The sequence below is a fragment of the Cajanus cajan genome, chromosome 4 (genome assembly GCF_000230855.2).
Source record: "Cajanus cajan strain Asha chromosome 4, NIPB_CcT2T_4, whole genome shotgun sequence".
NCBI classification, from domain to species: Eukaryota; Viridiplantae; Streptophyta; class Magnoliopsida; order Fabales; family Fabaceae; genus Cajanus; species Cajanus cajan.
The window spans coordinates 9,762,875-9,785,212 of NC_138520.1; the positions used below are offsets into that span (position 1 = coordinate 9,762,875).

At 25.8% G+C, this 22,338-nt stretch overlaps 2 protein-coding genes across 2 annotated transcripts; both read right to left on the bottom strand.

The window, feature by feature from the left end:
• Window positions 1-6,435: 6,435 nt before the first annotated feature.
• LOC145956691 (BTB/POZ and MATH domain-containing protein 4-like) lies at window positions 6,436-10,820 on the bottom strand. The gene is made up of 2 exons (XM_083072205.1): window positions 9,866-10,820; window positions 6,436-9,492 (listed from the first exon to the last, which is right to left on the bottom strand). Exons 1-2 carry the CDS (start codon window positions 10,315-10,317, stop codon window positions 8,982-8,984), a joined length of 963 nt encoding a protein of 320 aa, XP_082928331.1. The 5' UTR covers window positions 10,318-10,820; the 3' UTR covers window positions 6,436-8,981.
• Window positions 10,821-14,714: 3,894 nt separating this feature from the next.
• Window positions 14,715-18,817, bottom strand: LOC109803038 (BTB/POZ and MATH domain-containing protein 4). The gene is made up of 2 exons (XM_083072204.1): window positions 17,840-18,817; window positions 14,715-17,466 (listed from the first exon to the last, which is right to left on the bottom strand). Exons 1-2 carry the CDS (start codon window positions 18,289-18,291, stop codon window positions 16,956-16,958), a joined length of 963 nt encoding a protein of 320 aa, XP_082928330.1. The 5' UTR covers window positions 18,292-18,817; the 3' UTR covers window positions 14,715-16,955.
• Window positions 18,818-22,338: the final 3,521 nt, after the last annotated feature.

Below are 22,338 nucleotides of genomic sequence, written 5' to 3' on the forward strand. Positions count from 1 at the left end.
TTTTAGTTTTTATAATTTTACTTACTTTAACTTTTGTCTTTATGATTTAAAATAAATATTTTTAGTTCCTAAACTTTTATTTTTCAATCCTTTTTAGTCTTTATAGTTTAAGATAGATTTTTTAATTTTAGTTTCTATACTTGAATTTTTTTTCATCGTTTTAGATTCAATTATTTTTTTTTTGTGTAACATGAACTATTTTGTACTGATGTGATAAAGGTCTTTAATTTTGAAAAAATAAAAAAGAGTCTCAATAATGGACATCACAAGTGACATACAAAAGAGGTATGAAGCGTTGAAAGATTTAATTTAGAGTAGTTCTAATAAAATAAATTTAATATTAGACACACAAAGTTAAATTAATATATCTATCATGTCCATACAAAAATTACATCCTTTTAATCTCTATTGTTATTTTTTTTTTGTAGCATTATATGTTTTGTATTGGTGTGGTAAAAGTCTTCAATTTTGTAAAAATAAAGAAATCAGTATCACTGATGAATTTCAAAAGAGATACGGAACATCGATAGATCTAATTTAGAATAATTTTGATAAAATAAATTCAACATTAAACTTACAAAGTTGAATTAGTACATCTATCATGCTAACATGAAAGAGATAACGTTAAAAGAATAATAACAGAGACTAAAAAGATTAAAAAATTATTATTATATGAATTAAAAAATTATCTTAAATTATAGAAAAAAAATGATTGAAAAGATAAGTATATGACTAAAAATGTCTATTTTAAACAAAGTAATAGGAAAAAATAATCCTTTTTTATTGTACATGGTATTAAGTATTAAATGTTGAATAATAAATTCTATGAATTTAATTATTTGTTCACTAAGTTTTTATGATTTGAATTTTAAAACATATATTTAATGAGACATAACTGCTGACTTGAACAGAAAAAAATTACTATGAGGGTTTTTTTTATTATAAATATTTTGCATATGTTTGATTTTACGTTTAATTTTATAAAATTATAATAAAATACTAATTTTAGGTAATTTTTTTATATTTTTAATTTTATATTGAAGAATTGATTTTAAGTTCATAATTGATTATGAATTGAAAATAACTTCAGGCAGCAGTTTGGTGTAAGAAAAAAAAAACTTAAAGTAGTTTTTTGGTTCAATAAAAAATTTATATTGAATTCTACTATTACAATACTAATTTTTTTAAAAAAAATTAAATATGAATAATGTCACTTCAAAAATCAGTTATACTGAAAATTTTCATTTAAAATTAATTTTTTAAATTATCGTCCCAGTAGACTCTTACCAATAGCAATGTTATAATTTTCTTTAAAAAAAATTTTATGTCTAAATTAACTTTGTATGATTATCACTTTCATATGATTTTCTTATTAGAATCAATCTAAAATTTTTCTCGTATGAATTATTTTCTTAAAAAAATACCTTAAACTAAAGTAATTTTTTCTTGATTCAATAAATAATTTGGTGAAGTAAGTATTTCATTAATCTTAGAAGTAGTTGTTTCTAAATATATAAATTTAGAATAAATTTAATATTATTAATAAAATTAATTACTAATTTTCTTAATTAGAAAAATTAAGTAATAGGTCTAATCACTACAACAAAATTTATTATTACCGATAATTATTTAACGTCAATAAATTAATTATTTTTATTTTATTATTTAATAAAAGTATTAACGATTAATATATAATGGCCACTAAAGAGTATATAAATAGATGATAACTCTCAGCTTACAAGTTTGTTTTGTAGGGTTGAGTTAGACCTATAATTTACTATTCTAAATTGGTATGAGATTACTCACAATTATCAAACTCAATAGTCCCTAAACTTGATGGGACCGACTATTAATAAGAAAATTTAAAAAATATATAAATAGAAGACAACCCTTATCTTACAAGGCCCACATCAACTAGAAATAAGAAAATTAAAAAAAATATATATAAGTAGAAGACAACCCTCATCTTACAAATCTCACATCGACTAAAGATAAAGTAATTAAAGAGTATTTTTACTCATCTTACAAGTTTCACATCGACTAGAAAGTAAAAAATGTTACAAAAAGTTAGACATTTTTTTTTTACTATTATAAAAGTTTTTACCAGCATTTAGAATAATTGCTACTAAATATTTTAGCGACACTGTATATAATGACTAATATGAAAATGCCGATAAAAGATTTTATAACAATTCTTATTGCCATTAAAAATTTATTTTATTGTAGTCAATAAAGTTGACGCGTTAATATTTTTTATTTATTTAAGAATATATAGTCAAGATGATAAGAAATATAATTATTGCCAATGAAGCATTTAATTTAACGTGTACTCTTTAAAATAAAACGCCCATAGTTTTTTTAAAGTTTTTACCACTTTCTAAATGATAATAGTTTAAATTAATGCTTTGAAACTTGGTTCAGAATCCGTTAACACTAAGCGTAAAAGTTAGTGAAATTATAATTTTAATGTTTTATAAAATGAAAATTTATTCAACCTGATTACTATATTTGATTAATTACATCAAGCATTCAAAATTTTATACAATTTCAAAAGTTATTTTAAAGGTTCATCATATTACTTAATTTAACATGAAATATAATATTCAATATATATATATATATATATTATTAGTTTTAGTTGATGAACAATTATTTTTTATTAGTTTTAGTTCATTAACTTTTGTAGGTTTTCAATTTTAGTCTTTAGTGTTTGACATCAAATTTTTTATTTTTATGGAGAAGATTTTTAAGGATTAAATTTAAATAAAATTTTGTCTAAAGAGTTAAAAATATGTTTAATCCTATTGTGGTATAAATGTTTTCAAAATTAGACATGTCATTGAATAAGTCTAAACACTAGTTCAAGATCCAATAGTTCAATCATGATCGTACTGTGATCAAACTAGTATTAATTAATTAATTATTATTATCATCATCAATGTAAAATTAATATTAAATAAATATAATATTATAATTTCATAACACTAAATATTAAAATAAAATGTTATTTATAGATTCTTAACGTATAATATACACGTAAAATTTTAAATTATATACATAATATAATATATTTAATTTTAAAATTTTAATAAAATATAATAATGTCCACTAATAATAACAAGCTTATATCTAGAATAAAAATTATTAAATTAATATAATATAAATTATTAAAATAAAGATATTAAAAAGTATAAATTAACATAAATTATTAAATTATATTTATCATCAAAGTAGTATAAGAGAAATTCATTTACTCTAATAATATCTCTTAATAGAGTTAATCCACATAATAACTCATAGAGTACATTAAATTTCAATTATTCAAGTAGTAAATTAATAGTTCTTATTGTATAGGCAAATGTACAAATTTTTGCAAATTAAAATTTGAAATCATTTTGATGTTTCATTACATGACCTCTAATTAACATAAAATATGTTTTTTATTGATATATGTTAATTTGAATTTACTAAACAAAATATCAAATAATTTTCAAATTTTGCAAAAACTTGTACACCTAACCTATATAATAAGAATTTTTAAACTTAGCATTTAGATTGTTGAAATTCAGCGTAGACAATGAATTATTGAGTGAAATAAATTTACGAAGAGTTATTCAATATAAACTTGATCTAGAGAGTGAGAGAGTATATCCAATAATAATAAGTCTTATTATGAGAGATGAAAAAGCTAAATAATAGATATTTTATTATAAATATAAATAATTAATTCTAAAATTAAAATTTAATTATATATACACACTCACATGTAAGATCATTATTATTTTCGCCTCCGCAACTACCACTATCACCACTACCATTATCACAATTATCACTACTCCTATTATTGTCGCCACAACCATTATCATTAGTGTTGTTATCATCACTTGACAATGTCAACAATGGTAGTGACAACATCAACAACAACGACGAAGGTGACAATGGTTGTAGTGGTAATGTTTAATGGCATTGATGGTGGTTGTGGTGGTATGTCATTGCTAACATCAGTGTCGTCACCACCACCCACATTTGCCTCCACGTGACGATGACGATAGTGATGATGATGATGACAATAATGGGTGGTGATGGCAATGCCAACAATGGATGGTGTTGATGATGGTAGTTGTGGAGGTGACAATAGTAATCATCCTATTGGTGAGTGTCTTTAATTAAAGAAGGAGTACGAGACCTTGTCACATGTGTATCTACGTGGCATCCACGTCATCTACATTTAACACCGTTTGTGAAATTTGGATGGAAAGTCTCACATTGACATTTTTTTAAATTATTGGACCAAATTGAAACAAAAAATTATAGAAGGACGAAATTGAAACTATTAATTATTAAAAGAGACTAAATTAGGTGTTTTGCCATTATTTTTATATATAATTGTTTGTCAAGACTTATGTAAAGATTCGACTACCCTAAAACGATGACTAAGAAGTGTCCAATTAGTTTTAAAAAAATTTATATAATTGTGAGATGATTTTTTTATATTATTTTCTTAAAAATTATCTCTAATATATTTATTTTATCTAAATATAAAAACTACAATATGATTGTAAATTTCTATTTTTATATCATTAGTTTTTAATGTATTATATTTAGAAAAAAGTGTAAAATATGATTTTGATCTCTATAAAATTTTTCAAATTTTTTTTATTCCTTAAAAGTTTTATCTTATTTTGATCCTTTTAATTTGGAGATGTATCACTTTTAGTCTTCAAAGCTATTTAATTATGAAAAATTCTACAAACTCCAAAAACGTATTCCGAAATACGTTCCAAATCTTTAAAAAATTAATTTAAATTATAAAATATTAAATTAAATAATTATTCAATAGTAAAATTATTATAAAATATTAGTATTTTAAATTTTCGGACGTTGTTTCTGATCCTTTTCAGAGGATATAGCACTCCTCTTTAATTATATATAGCGTGCTTTATATATAATAAATGATAATAAAGAAGTAACTAAATTAAATGAAAATTATAGTACATAATTTTTTTTAGATTTGTTAACATTATATTATCTATTTAATGTAATCAAACATGTCACACCAGTCAGATTTGTTAAAATTATGTTAAATATTTATATATAAGGACTCATGCACTCAATCTTTTTAAACAAAATATCAAGATAACTAGCTAGATTCTTAGGTAGAAATTACTCACTAGTGAAATCGATGGATACATTGTATCAATAACATGAATATCAAGAACTATAAAGGTCCATATCTATCAATTCATTTAAGACCCATAAAAATATAAAGACCTGCGTCCTAGACTATTATTTAGTCTTCTCATCTCTCATAATAAGATAAAACATATATATTATATAACTCTCTCTATCTATATATCTATCTCTCTCCCTCCCTCCCTCTAATATATATATATATATATATATATATATATATATATATATATATATATATATATATATATATATATATACACACAAACACAAAGGAGCATTCAATGATATAACAAGTATGTCTTATTATATGAGATGAGAAGAGTAAATTGTAACCTTTAGATTATAGATAAATAATTAATGGTTAAGATTTTAAAACTCAATATTATAGACATCTCCTTACAAGATTATTATTATTTCTTCCATAACTATCAATATTATCACCATGCACTGTCACAACTATCACCAACGTCATTGCTGTCATGTGGTGCATGGTGGTGGTAATTGCATCAATGAATGGTGATGATGATGATAGTTGTGTTGGGGATTAAAAAAAATAATTTTGTAGTTAATTGTATAATTGAATTTTAATCTTAACTATTAATTATTTTTATATAGAAGTGATAGTGATGATAATAATAATAACAATATTGACTATGACGATGGTGGCGATAATGTTGTCACTAATGTCATCATCATCATCATCACCACCACTATTAGTGTTGTCATGTGATGATAACGACAATAGTGACAATGACAATGATGATAACATTGATAACATTGCTCGACAACATAACATTGATGGTGTTGACAACAATAATCGTAGTAATGATGATTGTAATAACAATACTAGTAATAATAGTAATAATCTTATATATATATATATATATATATATATATATATATATATATATAATTGAATTTTAATCTTAATTTTTATATATAATTTAAAGACTAGGATTCATTTCTTTCATTTCTAATTACTATCAACATTGTCATCATCTCTATTATTATCGTTTTCATAATTACCATTGTTATTGATAACAACAATACTGGTGAATTGGTAATGACAATGGTAATTTTAGTGGCATCTTCATCACTATATCATTACCATTATGATTATTACTAAAATCATCATTGCCAATATTGTCAAATTAAATGATGTCACCAACGTTGTAAACATATTAAATAAATAAACATGTTTTTGTTCAAATTAAAGAAATTTATCTCATATCTAAAAAAATTGAAATGTTATTTTGACGTACTAAATTTGATTACAGAAAAGTATCATATTTGTAAATATATTAAATAAATAGACATTTGCATTTGCTGATTACAAATGCAATTAATTAATGTGGGATTTGAGAAAAAAAAATCAATGTAATAGGAGTTGTCCAAAGAAAAATTAAATGCAAAGAAAGTGTCAACCCTAATTAGTCAGTTAATAGTTAAAACTAAATCTGACAGAATGCATGACTTTTTTATCATATGAATGCGTGACTTAATCGTATAAATCTTCATTGTAGATATTCCTTTGAAATTTTAGACTTTAAAGATATTACCCTTCATAATTTACCATTAAAATCTTTCATTTAAATGTATACAAAGGATAAACACAGAGAAAAGTTATAATTTGTGAAACTTTTGTGTAATTCCTAAATATATGTTTAATTTGAAATGCTATTGTGTAGTGTATACATCATTTAAGATTTTGAAATATGTGTCTTCCTTGAACTCTTGACATCATGTAAAACTTGTTAATACATTATGAAAAATGATACTTGTAAAAAAAAATCATAAAATTAAGAGAGAGAAAAATAAAATAAATAATGTAAAGAAATTTTTTTTTAAAGAAAGATTAACAACACATAAATTGATATTATATAAAGTATACTAGAAGAGGCACGTTGTGTTTTTTTTATATATTTATTTTAAAATAAAATAAAATAAAAATAAAAATATACAATCACGATACAAACTACAAAGAAAGGGAAAAAAAATTATTTGTCTTTTCTTATATGAATAAATGAGGAAAGTTAAAGAGGGATATAGCAGTTGGTTTTTTAATTTAAAAAAAAAAAAGTAAAAATGAAAATAAAAAAGTGAGTAGTGAATTATGCAAGTTTTCATTTAACATGATAATAATAATTTGAAAGTAAAAATGTCTGAAAGAAATATTGAACACAAAACATACTACAATATATATGTACCCCTTCATATATGAGTAAAGATTATTATATGTATAATTTATTTTTATATACATCACACTTCATCCTCATGCTACAATCACCTCCTCCGCGGCACACTTCTATGGTCTCCCACTTTCCACTTTCACGACTATCTGAGTTGGCAACATCCTTCCATTAAAAAAGAATGGTAAAAACTTAAAAGATTCAAAACTTCTACTACTAAAAAAAAAAAAAAAAAAAAAGTCTAAAACTAAAAAAGTAAGATAAAGAACATGAGTCTTACAGGAAGGGATAGAACAGATAAGAATGCACGGTTCCATTTTTACTTTTTCATGTATTTTGATATATACATGAAAAGAAAAGGAAAAGAGAGGGGGAAGGGTTTGCGTTACCAATTTTATGAATAGGGTCCATGATGACTCCATGAGAGAAATAGGTTGTCAGCAGATAAAGATGTGATTTTAGAATAAAACTTTTTTGTTTTCTATTAATATCCGGGTAATCATACAAGCTAATTAAGTAAAAAAGTCATAAAAATTGTAAAAACCAAACTCAAATGTTATGTAATAGATAAATTTTTGTATATATATGTCACACTTCATCCTAATTGTTGTCGTCAACAATAATAAGTGAGACATTTTGATTTTGTTCTTCTACCCTAGCTTCTTCTTCACCTACCGGCACATCATTTGTTAATTTGCCCTTGCATTCAGCCACATTCTGCACGCATTCCATCATTTCCAGTTCTGATAGCAGCAATGGACAATTTTTCTTAAGATACTTGCAACCTTCAGATTGCAACACATCTGCATTGTAGTAACGAAAATAAGACAAGATGTAGGATAATGCTAAAAAACCAAAATGATGACAATACATTAGTTAGAGGCTAAAAAGTATCAAGTTTAAATTCAAATGTAGAGTTGGGTGGGAGGGTTAAGCAAGAAAACACACCATCAAGGTAATCAGCAGAAAACTCAAGACATTTGGACTTCAACACTATAGCATCATGACAATCAGCAAAAGCAAGTAGATAGGCAACAGTCTCTACACATATGTCTTGACACAACAAATATTCGCAAAGACTCTTGAGTCTTGGCAAACCATACTTTTCTGCAGCAATTAACAACTTCGAAACAAATGATTCAAATACAGACTCCAAAGATGCCGAACAATGCCTAAGGAGCTCTTCATCCGGTAAAAAATTGTCAATATAAATAAATTGAAGCATAGTCTGTTCAACAATACAACACAAGAACATTAGATAACCAAACAAACAATACGCTGCAACATTTTAAAAAGCAAAATAATAAACATCAATCTTCATATATAAACATTTTTAAGTATAAGCATTAATAATATATAAATAAACACATCATTTAATTAAAGATCACATGTTTTATTGCATTAAACAAATAACATGATGTTTACATATTTTTTTTAAAAATGTACTATAATTTTTATAAAATTTACTTCTAAATTATCATTTATTATAAAATATTATATCTATAATTTTGAGATTGTGTATATATCTTCAAATTAAAACATTAAAATAAAATAAAAAACTAAAACCAAATTAATTTAAATTTTAGGATAAAGCATATTTTACCCTTTTAATGATTGTAATACGTACATTAAAAAAGTTAACAATAGAAATAACAGGATTATGTCCCGGCTGGCTCTGATTGGCCACACTGAAACTGGATTTACCTGCACATTCGTATTCAAGTTGCAAGGAAAAAATGTCATTTTAAACGAATGTGTTACCTTGAAAACCCTAGGTTCCACGTCTGTAATAACTATTTCACTTTTATCTAACCCTTTCCCTTCAAGAAACCGAGTTTCAAACGTTGTTGAGCGTGTAGTCAGAATAAGCTTATGTGCATAAAACTTTTCTCCATCAACTACGAAAGTAACATCCGATAGCTCCTCATCGTCAAGCAGCATCCCAAAATGTGCCCCCATATCAGACTCAGGAACTTCTATTGGGTTCAAGTTAGAACAATCCATCGACGATGACACCAAAACCCCAACCACGCAGTGTATTTTCAAACAGTCATCCTTCAGAAACCTCGACGTCTCCAGCACTCTCCGTTTGAAATACCGCCGAAACCCCCTGCAGACACACAAACTCACAAACACTACATCATTAATATATCCACAAAACACACGCAACATTCTAGTTAGATATAAGTTTAGAAGAGTTCACGAGAGCTTCTTAACTCAGTATGAAACTCTCAAAAACACTTCTAACTAGTATTCAAAGAGACTCTAATTTACATCAGAAGTCTAGAATCTAAAATCTTATTTAAATACGATATAATAACTAGTATTCAAACAAACTCTAATTTAGATCAGAAGGGATCTATAATCTTATTTAAAGAGATCAAATTCAGCACGATATAATAACTAGTATTCAAACAGGCTCTAATTTAGGTCCAAAGGGATCTAAATTAATACGATATATAGTTAAGAAGATTTTTACTAACCACATGCTGCCCTTGAATTTGAGGGTGTGAGGGCCAGCGTCGGGGGTGCGGTCGAAGTGGCTGTTGATCTTGTGGTCATCTTCACCACTCTGGTCGAGCATGGCGAGTTCAAAGAGGGCACGAACGTTGGTGGCGTCCGAAAGGAGCGCTACAAAGATGGAGACATATTTGTTGTCCTCTAACTTGGAGCCATCAGGGTAAAAGTATATGCCCCACTCGTACCCTCCCACGCTGAAACTCTCACTCTTTAAGGGCACCCCTACGCCCATTCCTTTCGTCAACGAGAAGCCCTTTATTAAGAAATCATGTGACCCGTTCACCGTTTCTGTCACGGATCGTGAACTCGTATGAGTAGACTCTATTCCGTTCCATCTCGCCACGGTTCTTTTCTGCATCTCCATTTGTGAAAAAGCGACACAAAATGGATACGTGTTGCCTCCAATGAATCTCATTCACTACAGCTGGTTGTGGATTTTGGCTTCCCTCTGTCTGAACTAGCTCTCAAATAAATAATCCAACAGAAGGAAAACAATTTAATGCTTCGAATTTTTTTATTTATATTTTTCTTCTTGTTATACTTTGACCTTTTTTGGATTCTTACACTCCAGTCATATGCTACGTACCCTGGAACAACAGTCACACTTCACAAACAAAATATACGTTATAATTTTTTTTCTCTTATTGTATATTTTATTAATTAAATGACATGCATTATAATGAAATTAGTTATTTTTTTTACTATAGTAAATACATTAATTATTTCAATGAAAAATTTATTGTAATATTATTAATTAAGAAATAAATGTTATATAACATATTAATTAATGAATGTATTAAATGGCATATTTAATGATTTAATTCAACACTTGTTGACTATATATTGTTGATTTGATTTGACCACAAATATCTTTAATGAGAAATTAATAATTGTGCCTGAAAGAGTATGACTTGAGTTAAAATTCTTTTTTAAATATTTTATTCAACGATTTTACAATTTATTTTTGGTTTTAAGAAATGTTCGAAGAAATGGTTGTTGACTTACTCTTTCAAAAAAAAAAAAAAATATATATATATATATATATATAGAGAGAGAGAGAGAGAGCTCTAATTAAACTTTTTTTATCTGGTTTTTTATTTTTCAAATAATGGAATATTATCATTTTTGTCTAATTTAAATTAATAATATTAAATTTTTATACATATGATGATACATGTCTCCTTTTTGAGCATTAGAGCATCTCTATTGGCAGAATACATTTCAGATCTAGAAACAATTTTCGTATATCTCCCAATTTCATATAAAATTTAAGAATTTTCTTTATTAATTTTTTTTTTAAAATTTTGAAAGAACCTAACTTCACTTTTTAATCCACTTTTAAATATTTAACTTAAAAATTTTATAATTTATTTTTACTTTTATGAAATGGTTGTTAGGTAAATTACTTTTTTAATATATATATATTGTGTGTGTGTGTGTGTGTTTGTGTGAGGAGAGATTTACTTATTTAAAGAATAAATTTACTTCACTCAATAATTTATATTCTACATCAAATTTTAAAATTTAATTGTTAATTAAAAGTTCTTAATGAATAAATCAAGTCTACAAATTTTTTGAAAACTTTAAAGTTATTTAATACTCTATTTTATTAATCTAAAATGACAGATAATTATAAAAACATTTTATGAATTGATTTAAATCTACAGTATCTATGATTTTCAACTTTTTTTTTAATTTGTAAATTTGATCCATGCATTAATAAATTTATTTCAACGGTTGAATCATTAAAATTTGATGTAAAACATGAGTTATTGAGTGTAATAAGTCTACTGAGACTTATTCTTAAAGTAATTATATACATAGTTAGGATTTGTTGACACTAAGTGTAAGTCTAAACACTTACACCAAATCTTATATATTCAATAACCTTTTAATACAAATTTAATCGATTTAACCTTTGAATTATATAATATTATACTCAAAATTATTTATATAAAATTTCACATGATTCCAAAATTATTTAGTAGTTTATCACATTTTTTTTATTTTAATATATAATAAGATATTTAAAATATGTGTAAATATTCATTTTTGAAAAACATATCTAAAAAAGTTATATTCATGTGAAATTTGATATACATAATCTTGAATATAATATCACATGATTCAACGAATGAATTAGTTAAATTTACATTATATAAAAAGTTATTAAAGACATAAGATAGTTTGGTATAAGTGGTTAGACTTACACTCAGTGTCAACGGACCCTAACTCATATATATATATATATATATATAGGCATTGATGACTTAAGTACGAGTTGGTGGGTCCAAGGCCCCATTTTTTAAGGGACACCATAAAAATGCTATTTAATATTCTATATAATATAAAAATTAAAATTTATTTAATTAAATTATATAAAATGTATTAGTGAAAATAAAATAACTGTGAACAATTAATAATATATAATTAATTTTCCTACTAGTCAACAAAAAACTACCCATAATTTTACGGAAAAAAATCAGTAATATTAAATGTAACGAGAAAAATATGATATATCACTAAATTATTTCTTTTCCTTTTTTTCTTTTGTCGTGAATTTCCTAATTGTTAATTTGAAATCATAAATAAGGATTGTCTTTAACTTTTTTCCTCTTTTGTTTCTAATTTCTTTAATTCTCTTTCTAATTTTCAAATTGTTTTTCATCTGCTAAAATCTCAAAATCAAATTGTTGACTTTCACCTCTTTACTATAAGCTTATTTGTGATATATCACCGTTATCAATCCAATTTTTCAGTATTTAGTAATTTTTAATGATAACTCACAATCTCATACGAATTTAAGTTTAGTGGTTTATTTTAGCAATTGCATGTTTTATTGTTAGTGTACTTTATACTTTTAGGTTTGAAAATAAGATCATAAATAGTATTCAAATTCAAATAATTATATAGCATCATTCTTTCACTTCGCTCATGCACAAAAAACTCAAGGTTGGTCTTATATATAGGAAGGATACACTTACTCTAAACGGGTGTTTGGAATGTGAAACATTTTTTACTTTTTTGGGAAAATTAAATTGGGAATCTTGGTTTCCCATGCTTGATAATTGTTGAAAAAAAGGATTTCCAAGAAAATAATTTCCCGGAAGCTATTTTTATTCCACTTTTCCACAAAAAAATTTTTTTGGGGAGGTGAGAATCTAAGGGCATTTCCAATGGAAGCAACTCGTTTTTGAGTTGCTTCATGCATTGAAAAATGAAAAAAGTGGTCCTTAGTGTGTCATGTAAGTATTAAACAACTCAAACACAAATTTATTCCAATGGTAAGAAACTTTAAGAAATTCAACTTTTAAAATTTTTTTTCTAATCATTTATGAACCAATTTTAAATTCTTATTAAAAAAGATAATTGCACTACAATGAAAGAAAATAAATTACGAGAAAAAAAATACACAATAAGTAGATATTAAAAATAAAATAAAGTAATAGTAAATAGATAGACATTATACGAAATTATTTTTCATCATTATTATTTTCGAAATATTCCCAAATATGTTTAATAAGATCTGGTTGAAATCTAGTAAGAAACAGTTGCTTGAGGAAACAACTCTCTCTCTTCTTCAAGCAACTCATGTTGCCACGTCAGAGTCCTCCAATGACAAGAAACGGGGGCTTGAGTTGCTTCATGGGACAAACAACTCCCATTGGAATTGCTCTAAGGGGGTGTATTAAATTAGGATTTTAAAAGACTTTTTTAGTTAAAAAAAATCCTGCGAATTTTAAAAGACTTTGCATCTTATTATTTCTTGACCTTGCCAATTTTAATAATATTATTAGAGTCTATTTTATTTTTATAGTTTAATAGTATTTGCTAATACTTTTTATTTATTTATTTAAATGAAATGAAATAATATATTTTTGTCTTTCTTAATTATAATGTAGTCTTTTTATTTGTTCACTTCTTTTGTTGAATTATGTATTTAAATAATTTTAACTATAAGGGTTGTATTAGTTTAAGATTTCATAGAATTTTAAAAGACTTTTTTAAGTAAAAAAGTCCGTTAGTATTCGATAAGGATTTTATGTCACTTAAAAATAATTCAGTGGTATTCAATATGGATTTTCAAGATTTTTTAAAGAGTCCATTAAAATTCATTGGTATTCATTTGAGACTTTTTACAACCTAAAAACAATATATTGGTATTCAAAAATATAAGAATTTTAAAGGATTTTTGTATTAGAGGAATTTTGAAGTACTTTTTAGTGGTATCTATAAATACTAAATTCATAAAATAATCTCATTCAAACCCATCAGATTTTGAAAGATTGTTTGAAGTGACTTTTCAAGAGCTTCAAGAATTTCCAAGTGAGTTTTCATCTTTTTGTTTTTCTATGCTCATGTCTTCTCCATTTTTCTCTTGCTAATAATACTGCACTACTGCTCATATATAATATTGTACTACAGTTTCCATTCTATTCCCCTATTTGGTGAAATTTCTATATATAAATGATAGTGTCATTGACTTGCTCTATTTTTTTCTCCATTCTCTTTAATTGACTTGCTCTATTTTGTTCTGTTTAGTTGAGATTGTTCATCGGTTATATAACACAAAAAATGCTTAAATTTCAACTCTATAATTTTTTTATAACACGCATCAAGATAAGGGAAAAGTGAAAGCTAAAATTGATATCATGATCTCTATAATCAACTGTAGATCTTCAAGACCTTGTAACCAATTTAGATTTATTAGAACAAGAAAAAATAATATATATATATATATATATATATATATATATATAAAAGATGAACTTGAGTTAAAGTTTTTGTAAGTAGAATGAGATAAGAATGAATCTTAGCTGCGGGAAGAATCCTTTCAGCACAAAAACTATGATCTCTTTCCCTCTCTTGAATTTGTTACTATTATCCTTTCCCTTTTATGACTCAACAATTATTTTATTTCTTTTTCTACTATTTTATTTTTTAAATTTTTATATTGTAAAATTAAGATTTTTTATATTTTAAAAAAGAAAATTAACATAAGACATTGTAGTATCTTATAATTCAATACTAAAAATATTTCTTCATGAGTGAATAATTGAAAGTAATTAAAAATTAAAAAAATTGTTTTGTACCTGTAACAAATTTCAGATATATTTTTTTTTCTAGTTGATGTTTGTAAATTTCTACTTCAGTATCAATATAAAATGAAGGAACATATTTAGTTATAAGAGAGTAGGACAACTGTTTTACTATTTTTTTAATCATTTATAAATTTATAAATAAAATATTTTGAATCACAAATTATAAAAAATTTGAAATATTGTTTAAAATAATTTTTAGCATGTGCAGTACTACATAACTTTCTTCGTAAAGAATGTCATTCCGATGAATTTTCAATTGGAGTGATGGACGAACCTTCATATCTTGCAAAAAAATATTTGCAGAAATTTTTTGCGAATTTTCCTGCAAAAAAATATTCGTAGAAATTTTTTGCGAATTTATTTGCGAAAAATAATTTACATATATTTCTTACAAATTTTGCTACAATTTTAATGATCAAAGAAATTTTTTTCCATGGTAAAAGTTTGCAGTAAATATTGTAAGAATTTTATTTTATGTCTTGCAAAAATAAATTTGCAAGTAATGTTTACTAAATGATAGAAAAATTTTGCAAGTAACTTTTCTTGCGAATTTTCCTGCAAATTTTAATCAGTAGGAAAAATTAAAAAAAAAATTTATAAGTTTAATATTTTAAAAAAACTTCAAGTCTCACATCGATTGAAAATAAAACAATTAAAGAGTATATAAGTTGAGGCAACACTTATCTTACAAGTTGATTTGTATGGTTGAGTGTTAGGCTTATAATCTACAATCTTAGAATTTAAAAGATTATGTATCACATGTTGGAGGCATGAAAAAAATGCTTCGGATGAATTCATTGTGAGCATTTGAAATTTTAAGAATTATTGATAGAATTTATAGTAATTTCTTTAATTTTTTTTCATAAAAATATTTCTGTAGAATTTCTTGCAAAAACCAAACTCAAATGTTATGTAATAGATAAATTTTTGTATATATATGTCACACTTCATCCTAATTGTTGTCGTCAACAATAATAAGTGAGACATTTTGATTTTGTTCTTCTACCCTAGCTTCTTCTTCACCTACCGGCACATCATTTGTTAATTTGCCCTTGCATTCAGCCACATTCTGCACGCATTCCATCATTTCCAGTTCTGATAGCAGCAATGGACAATTTTTCTTAAGATACTTGCAACCTTCAGATTGCAACACATCTGCATTGTAGTAACGAAAATAAGACAAGATGTAGGATAATGCTAAAAAACCAAAATGATGACAATACATTAGTTAGAGGCTAAAAAGTATCAAGTTTAAATTCAAATGTAGAGTTGGGTGGGAGGGTTAAGCAAGAAAACACACCATCAAGGTAATCAGCAGAAAACTCAAGACATTTGGACTTCAACACTATAGCATCATGACAATCAGCAAAAGCAAGTAGATAGGCAACAGTCTCTACACATATGTCTTGACACAACAAATATTCGCAAAGACTCTTGAGTCTTGGCAAACCATACTTTTCTGCAGCAATTAACAACTTCGAAACAAATGATTCAAATACAGACTCCAAAGATGCCGAACAATGCCTAAGGAGCTCTTCATCCGGTAAAAAATTGTCAATATAAATAAATTGAAGCATAGTCTGTTCAACAATACAACACAAGAACATTAGATAACCAAACAAACAATACGCTGCAACATTTTAAAAAGCAAAATAATAAACATCAATCTTCATATATAAACATTTTTAAGTATAAGCATTAATAATATATAAATAAACACATCATTTAATTAAAGATCACATGTTTTATTGCATTAAACAAATAACATGATGTTTACATATTTTTTTTAAAAATGTACTATAATTTTTATAAAATTTACTTCTAAATTATCATTTATTATAAAATATTATATCTATAATTTTGAGATTGTGTATATATCTTCAAATTAAAACATTAAAATAAAATAAAAAACTAAAACCAAATTAATTTAAATTTTAGGATAAAGCATATTTTACCCTTTTAATGATTGTAATACGTACATTAAAAAAGTTAACAATAGAAATAACAGGATTATGTCCCGGCTGGCTCTGATTGGCCACACTGAAACTGGATTTACCTGCACATTCGTATTCAAGTTGCAAGGAAAAAATGTCATTTTAAACGAATGTGTTACCTTGAAAACCCTAGGTTCCACGTCTGTAATAACTATTTCACTTTTATCTAACCCTTTCCCTTCAAGAAACCGAGTTTCAAACGTTGTTGAGCGTGTAGTCAGAATAAGCTTATGTGCATAAAACTTTTCTCCATCAACTACGAAAGTAACATCCGATAGCTCCTCATCGTCAAGCAGCATCCCAAAATGTGCCCCCATATCAGACTCAGGAACTTCTATTGGGTTCAAGTTAGAACAATCCATCGACGATGACACCAAAACCCCAACCACGCAGTGTATTTTCAAACAGTCATCCTTCAGAAACCTCGACGTCTCCAGCACTCTCCGTTTGAAATACCGCCGAAACCCCCTGCAGACACACAAACTCACAAACACTACATCATTAATATATCCACAAAACACACGCAACATTCTAGTTAGATATAAGTTTAGAAGAGTTCACGAGAGCTTCTTAACTCAGTATGAAACTCTCAAAAACACTTCTAACTAGTATTCAAAGAGACTCTAATTTACATCAGAAGTCTAGAATCTAAAATCTTATTTAAATACGATATAATAACTAGTATTCAAACAAACTCTAATTTAGATCAGAAGGGATCTATAATCTTATTTAAAGAGATCAAATTCAGCACGATATAATAACTAGTATTCAAACAGGCTCTAATTTAGGTCCAAAGGGATCTAAATTAATACGATATATAGTTAAGAAGATTTTTACTAACCACATGCTGCCCTTGAATTTGAGGGTGTGAGGGCCAGCGTCGGGGGTGCGGTCGAAGTGGCTGTTGATCTTGTGGTCATCTTCACCACTCTGGTCGAGCATGGCGAGTTCAAAGAGGGCACGAACGTTGGTGGCGTCCGAAAGGAGCGCTACAAAGATGGAGACATATTTGTTGTCCTCTAACTTGGAGCCATCAGGGTAAAAGTATATGCCCCACTCGTACCCTCCCACGCTGAAACTCTCACTCTTTAAGGGCACCCCTACGCCCATTCCTTTCGTCAACGAGAAGCCCTTTATTAAGAAATCATGTGACCCGTTCACCGTTTCTGTCACGGATCGTGAACTCGTATGAGTAGACTCTATTCCGTTCCATCTCGCCACGGTTCTTTTCTGCATCTCCATTTGTGAAAAAGCGACACAAAATGGATACGTGTTGCCTCCAATGAATCTCATTCACTACAGCTGGTTGTGGATTTTGGCTTCCCTCTGTCTGAACTAGCTCTCAAATAAATAATCCAACAGAAGGAAAACAATTTAATGCTTCGAATTTTTTTATTTATATTTTTCTTCTTGTTATACTTTGACCTTTTTTGGATTCTTACACTCCAGTCATATGCTACGTACCCTGGAACAACAGTCACACTTCACAAACAAAATATACGTTATAATTTTTTTTCTCTTATTGTATATTTTATTAATTAAATGACATGCATTATAATGAAATTAGTTATTTTTTTTACTATAGTAAATACATTAATTATTTCAATGAAAAATTTATTGTAATATTATTAATTAAGAAATAAATGTTATATAACATATTAATTAATGAATGTATTAAATGGCATATTTAATGATTTAATTCAACACTTGTTGACTATATATTGTTGATTTGATTTGACCACAAATATCTTTAATGAGAAATTAATAATTGTGCCTGAAAGAGTATGACTTGAGTTAAAATTCTTTTTTAAATATTTTATTCAACGATTTTACAATTTATTTTTGGTTTTAAGAAATGTTCGAAGAAATGGTTGTTGACTTACTCTTTCAAAAAAAAAAAAAAATATATATATATATATATATATATATAGAGAGAGAGAGAGAGCTCTAATTAAACTTTTTTTATCTGGTTTTTTATTTTTCAAATAATGGAATATTATCATTTTTGTCTAATTTTAATTAATAATATTAAATTTTTATACATATGATGATACATGTCTCCTTTTTGAGCATTAGAGCATCTCTATTGGCAGAATACATTTCAGATCTAGAAACAATTTTCGTATATCTCCCAATTTCATATAAAATTTAAGAATTTTCTTTATTAATTTTTTTTTTAAAATTTTGAAAGAACCTAACTTCACTTTTTAATCCACTTTTAAATATTTAACTTAAAAATTTTATAATTTATTTTTACTTTTATGAAATGGTTGTTAGGTAAATTACTTTTTTAATATATATATATTGTGTGTGTGTGTGTGTGTGTTTGTGTGAGGAGAGATTTACTTATTTAAAGAATAAATTTACTTCACTCAATAATTTATATTCTACATCAAATTTTAAAATTTAATTGTTAATTAAAAGTTCTTAATGAATAAATCAAGTCTACAAATTTTTTGAAAACTTTAAAGTTATTTAATACTCTATTTTATTAATCTAAAATGACAGATAATTATAAAAACATTTTATGAATTGATTTAAATCTACAGTATCTATGATTTTCAACTTTTTTTTTAATTTGTAAATTTGATCCATGCATTAATAAATTTATTTCAACGGTTGAATCATTAAAATTTGATGTAAAACATGAGTTATTGAGTGTAATAAGTCTACTGAGACTTATTCTTAAAGTAATTATATACATAGTTAGGATTTGTTGACACTAAGTGTAAGTCTAAACACTTACACCAAATCTTATATATTCAATAACCTTTTAATACAAATTTAATCGATTTAACCTTTGAATTATATAATATTATACTCAAAATTATTTATATAAAATTTCACATGATTCCAAAATTATTTAGTAGTTTATCACATTTTTTTTATTTTAATATATAATAAGATATTTAAAATATGTGTAAATATTCATTTTTGAAAAACATATCTAAAAAAGTTATATTCATGTGAAATTTGATATACATAATCTTGAATATAATATCACATGATTCAACGAATGAATTAGTTAAATTTACATTATATAAAAAGTTATTAAAGACATAAGATAGTTTGGTATAAGTGGTTAGACTTACACTCAGTGTCAACGGACCCTAACTCATATATATATATATATATATATAGGCATTGATGACTTAAGTACGAGTTGGTGGGTCCAAGGCCCCATTTTTTAAGGGACACCATAAAAATGCTATTTAATATTCTATATAATATAAAAATTAAAATTTATTTAATTAAATTATATAAAATGTATTAGTGAAAATAAAATAACTGTGAACAATTAATAATATATAATTAATTTTCCTACTAGTCAACAAAAAACTACCCATAATTTTACGGAAAAAAATCAGTAATATTAAATGTAACGAGAAAAATATGATATATCACTAAATTATTTCTTTTCCTTTTTTTCTTTTGTCGTGAATTTCCTAATTGTTAATTTGAAATCATAAATAAGGATTGTCTTTAACTTTTTTCCTCTTTTGTTTCTAATTTCTTTAATTCTCTTTCTAATTTTCAAATTGTTTTTCATCTGCTAAAATCTCAAAATCAAATTGTTGACTTTCACCTCTTTACTATAAGCTTATTTGTGATATATCACCGTTATCAATCCAATTTTTCAGTATTTAGTAATTTTTAATGATAACTCACAATCTCATACGAATTTAAGTTTAGTGGTTTATTTTAGCAATTGCATGTTTTATTGTTAGTGTACTTTATACTTTTAGGTTTGAAAATAAGATCATAAATAGTATTCAAATTCAAATAATTATATAGCATCATTCTTTCACTTCGCTCATGCACAAAAAACTCAAGGTTGGTCTTATATATAGGAAGGATACACTTACTCTAAACGGGTGTTTGGAATGTGAAACATTTTTTACTTTTTTGGGAAAATTAAATTGGGAATCTTGGTTTCCCATGCTTGATAATTGTTGAAAAAAAGGATTTCCAAGAAAATAATTTCCCGGAAGCTATTTTTATTCCACTTTTCCACAAAAAATTTTTTTTGGGGAGGTGAGAATCTAAGGGCATTTCCAATGGAAGCAACTCGTTTTTGAGTTGCTTCATGCATTGAAAAATGAAAAAAGTGGTCCTTAGTGTGTCATGTAAGTATTAAACAACTCAAACACAAATTTATTCCAATGGTAAGAAACTTTAAGAAATTCAACTTTTAAAATTTTTTTTCTAATCATTTATGAACCAATTTTAAATTCTTATTAAAAAAGATAATTGCACTACAATGAAAGAAAATAAATTACGAGAAAAAAAATACACAATAAGTAGATATTAAAAATAAAATAAAGTAATAGTAAATAGATAGACATTATACGAAATTATTTTTCATCATTATTATTTTCGAAATATTCCCAAATATGTTTAATAAGATCTGGTTGAAATCTAGTAAGAAACAGTTGCTTGAGGAAACAACTCTCTCTCTTCTTCAAGCAACTCATGTTGCCACGTCAGAGTCCTCCAATGACAAGAAACGGGGGCTTGAGTTGCTTCATGGGACAAACAACTCCCATTGGAATTGCTCTAAGGGGGTGTATTAAATTAGGATTTTAAAAGACTTTTTTAGTTAAAAAAAATCCTGCGAATTTTAAAAGACTTTGCATCTTATTATTTCTTGACCTTGCCAATTTTAATAATATTATTAGAGTCTATTTTATTTTTATAGTTTAATAGTATTTGCTAATACTTTTTATTTATTTATTTAAATGAAATGAAATAATATATTTTTGTCTTTCTTAATTATAATGTAGTCTTTTTATTTGTTCACTTCTTTTGTTGAATTATGTATTTAAATAATTTTAACTATAAGGGTTGTATTAGTTTAAGATTTCATAGAATTTTAAAAGACTTTTTTAAGTAAAAAAGTCCGTTAGTATTCGATAAGGATTTTATGTCACTTAAAAATAATTCAGTGGTATTCAATATGGATTTTCAAGATTTTTTAAAGAGTCCATTAAAATTCATTGGTATTCATTTGAGACTTTTTACAACCTAAAAACAATATATTGGTATTCAAAAATATAAGAATTTTAAAGGATTTTTGTATTAGAGGAATTTTGAAGTACTTTTTAGTGGTATCTATAAATACTAAATTCATAAAATAATCTCATTCAAACCCATCAGATTTTGAAAGATTGTTTGAAGTGACTTTTCAAGAGCTTCAAGAATTTCCAAGTGAGTTTTCATCTTTTTGTTTTTCTATGCTCATGTCTTCTCCATTTTTCTCTTGCTAATAATACTGCACTACTGCTCATATATAATATTGTACTACAGTTTCCATTCTATTCCCCTATTTGGTGAAATTTC

What these genes read in the sequence shown, in the direction of transcription:
- LOC145956691 (XM_083072205.1), bottom strand. Translation starts at nt 10,317, where the DNA reads ATGAGATTCATTGGAGGCAACACGTATCCATTTTGTGTCGCTTTTTCA. An exon ending in AAATTCAAGGGCAGCATGTG is followed by an intron (nt 9,493 to 9,865) that starts GTTAGTAAAAAT and finishes GTGTGTCTGCAG; the next exon opens with GGGGTTTCGGCGGTATTTCA.
- LOC109803038 (XM_083072204.1), bottom strand. Translation starts at nt 18,291, where the DNA reads ATGAGATTCATTGGAGGCAACACGTATCCATTTTGTGTCGCTTTTTCA. An exon ending in AAATTCAAGGGCAGCATGTG is followed by an intron (nt 17,467 to 17,839) that starts GTTAGTAAAAAT and finishes GTGTGTCTGCAG; the next exon opens with GGGGTTTCGGCGGTATTTCA.